The following is a 2,500-nucleotide window of genomic DNA, read 5'->3' as shown; positions in this document are numbered from 1 at the left end:
GTCGATATCCTTCAAGTCACTGTCATGGGCTTGGTTGGCGTGATTATCCTCAGGGAATCGATAGAACATGACTCAGTGAAGTGGGTGGAGCCTTAGTTGCGACTTATTGGGATACGATACTATTATTAGTGTTATGATTATTATCATCACCGTCATCGTCACTATTATTAATATTATTGTTATTAATTCTTTTACTATTATCATTGCTATCATTATCATCATCATCATTATTATTATTATTATCAGCAGTATTATTCCTATTACAACAACAACAACTATTACTACTACTATCATTATCATTATTATCAGTATTATCAGTATTACTATCACCATTACTATTATGATTATTGTTATCATCATTATCTATATTATTTTCATTATCATTATGATCATCATCCTTATCACCATCATCACTATTACTATTATCTGCTCCGCAAACTGAAAGCTACAACATTAGAATATCACTGGCCAATCAGCACATTTAATTAATGGATAGAAGTCATACAAACACCCGAAAAAATGTGTGGTATCGAAATGGGATTTATTATATACTGAGTGACGAAGAAACTGCAGCCTTCGCAAACACATAGAGCTTCTTCACCGATCGGAAGCCGATGGTTAGGTACTGTAAGTAACGCATCGGTCAAGGTAGCAGAGAAATGCTGGTTGTGGGGCCTGGATTCGCAGTAAACGACCTTCGTTTTGCTCAGTTTCTCTTTCTCTGTCTGTTTCTTTCCTCTCTCTCTCTCTCTCTCTCTCTCTCTCTCTCTCTCTCTCTCTCTCTCTCTCTCTCTCTCTCTCTCTCTCTCAGGTACTGAAGCGTGTCCATAGTGATATATCAACTATACGAAATCAAGGCTTCCTGCAAATATTTTTTTTAATGATTAATGTACAAACAAGGTATCGAAATGAATAAGTTATATATCATGCGTTAGAATTTATCCTTGGAGACCGATTAAATAAATAAATAAATTAACCAAAGAAATAAGTCTATATATGATAAAAACAAATCCAAATTAGAGATAAACAAAATGAAAAGACGAAATAGATCGTGATGCTCTGGGGTGTTTTCTTCAGGGAGAGTGAAGGAGATATTAAAGTAAAATGAGTCACATCATTTTGTATTGTTTTGTAAATAGGAATACTATTAGGATATTGGGGATCTTTGAAGTATGTGAAGGAGAGTTTAATTTGCAGAAAGAAATGTCCGTGCTTATAAATAGCTGCGTTAAGAGGATAGAACGTAGTAAGGAATCTCAAAGAATTTTAAATGTTTCATAATCTGATGATCTGATACACTTACAAAAATTAACATTCTTGTCAGAACAACATATGAAGAGATCCAGATTGGTAAGTCACAAAAAAGTAAATAAATATTTGTAGATAAATAGATGGTAGAAAAACACATAATGCACAAACTAGATTTATTATAAATGAGATAAAAGTTTCGAAATCCTCCTGGATTTCATCTTCAGGTCTGACCTAAAGATACAATCCAAGAGGATTTCGAAACTCTAGTTTCCTCTTCAATAAATGTAGTTTGTGCATTGTGGGTTTTCTACCACTGTATCAATACGGCAGAGTGTTCTACCATTCGTCAGATAAAAAAAATGCCAGTAGAGAGCGATAAAAGTACGAATCATCCCCGTCTGCGAGGAAAGATTAATCTTGAAACTCAGTGATAATATTAGGTGGAATTAATCTAGATGCTGTTGAATTGAATGGCCTAGTATTGCTCAAAATAGCCAGAGAGTCAAGACCAGTGATTACAACACCAATGATCAGCAGCACCGAGATTACTCAACCCGATTGCAAAAACGGCTAATGCAATTACCAGATTCTGCCGAAGTCGATGTCCTGGACGTCGGCGTACTGCCACGACGCGGCCACCACCGTGGAGAAGAGGCGGTCCTCCATGTCGGGCAGGGAACGGAACTCGTCGCTGACGAAGTTGGTGAAGGAAGACTGGGTCGTCTTGAGGACGCGCATGCCCTGCAGGCCGGTACTCACGCGCGGAGGCCCTGGGGGTGGGGGAGGTCAGAGGTCAGAGGGGCGCGAGATCGGTTCTCTTGGTTGGGCGGCTGCGGGCGCTTCCCCTGAGTCTGCCTCGCCTTGATCGCGGTCGTGGCTGAAGGCCTTCCCGCTTTTTAAGAGAGGGAATGCTAGCAAGGGAGTCGGCACGCCAAGACTGATCTAAATCCAAGCCTTACTCTAAGCTTTGCCTTTCCTCTCACGCAACTGGGAACCGAGCGAGGTCAAGACAGGGAACCCATCCTGACCCCGGAGCGAGAAGGGCCTCACCTCCGCGGTCCTGCGAGACGGAGCACGTGTGGAGGACCTCCGGCGAGAAGAGGAAGGCATGGTTGTGCGCCTTGCCCTCCGTCACGAGGCGCCGCCAAGGGTACTCCTCCACGTCCACATTGACGGACGTCACGTGGCTGTACTTGCTGAGGAAGTGGGAGCACAGCAGGAGGGCGAAATCCTCCGGCGACTTCACCTG

At 42.1% G+C, this 2,500-nt stretch overlaps 1 protein-coding gene across 2 annotated transcripts in view; it reads right to left on the bottom strand.

Annotated features, from left to right (window-relative positions):
- LOC125046249 (uricase-like) overlaps positions 1-2,500 on the bottom strand; it is a 12,976-nt gene that overhangs the window by 3,561 nt on the left and 6,915 nt on the right. For both annotated transcript variants that reach the window (XM_047644023.1, XM_047644024.1), the window contains exons 3-4: positions 2,302-2,497; positions 1,835-2,021 (exon numbers count right to left, since the gene is read on the bottom strand). In XM_047644023.1, the coding sequence (XP_047499979.1) occupies positions 1,835-2,021; positions 2,302-2,497 (383 nt within the window). The remainder of the gene's footprint in view (positions 1-1,834; positions 2,022-2,301; positions 2,498-2,500) is intronic.

Source organism: Penaeus chinensis, chromosome 38 (genome assembly GCF_019202785.1).
Source record: "Penaeus chinensis breed Huanghai No. 1 chromosome 38, ASM1920278v2, whole genome shotgun sequence".
Classification (NCBI taxonomy): Eukaryota; Metazoa; Arthropoda; class Malacostraca; order Decapoda; family Penaeidae; genus Penaeus; species Penaeus chinensis.
The sequence above is the reverse complement of the archived record's forward strand: the minus strand, read 5'-3'. Positions and strand labels throughout refer to the sequence as shown.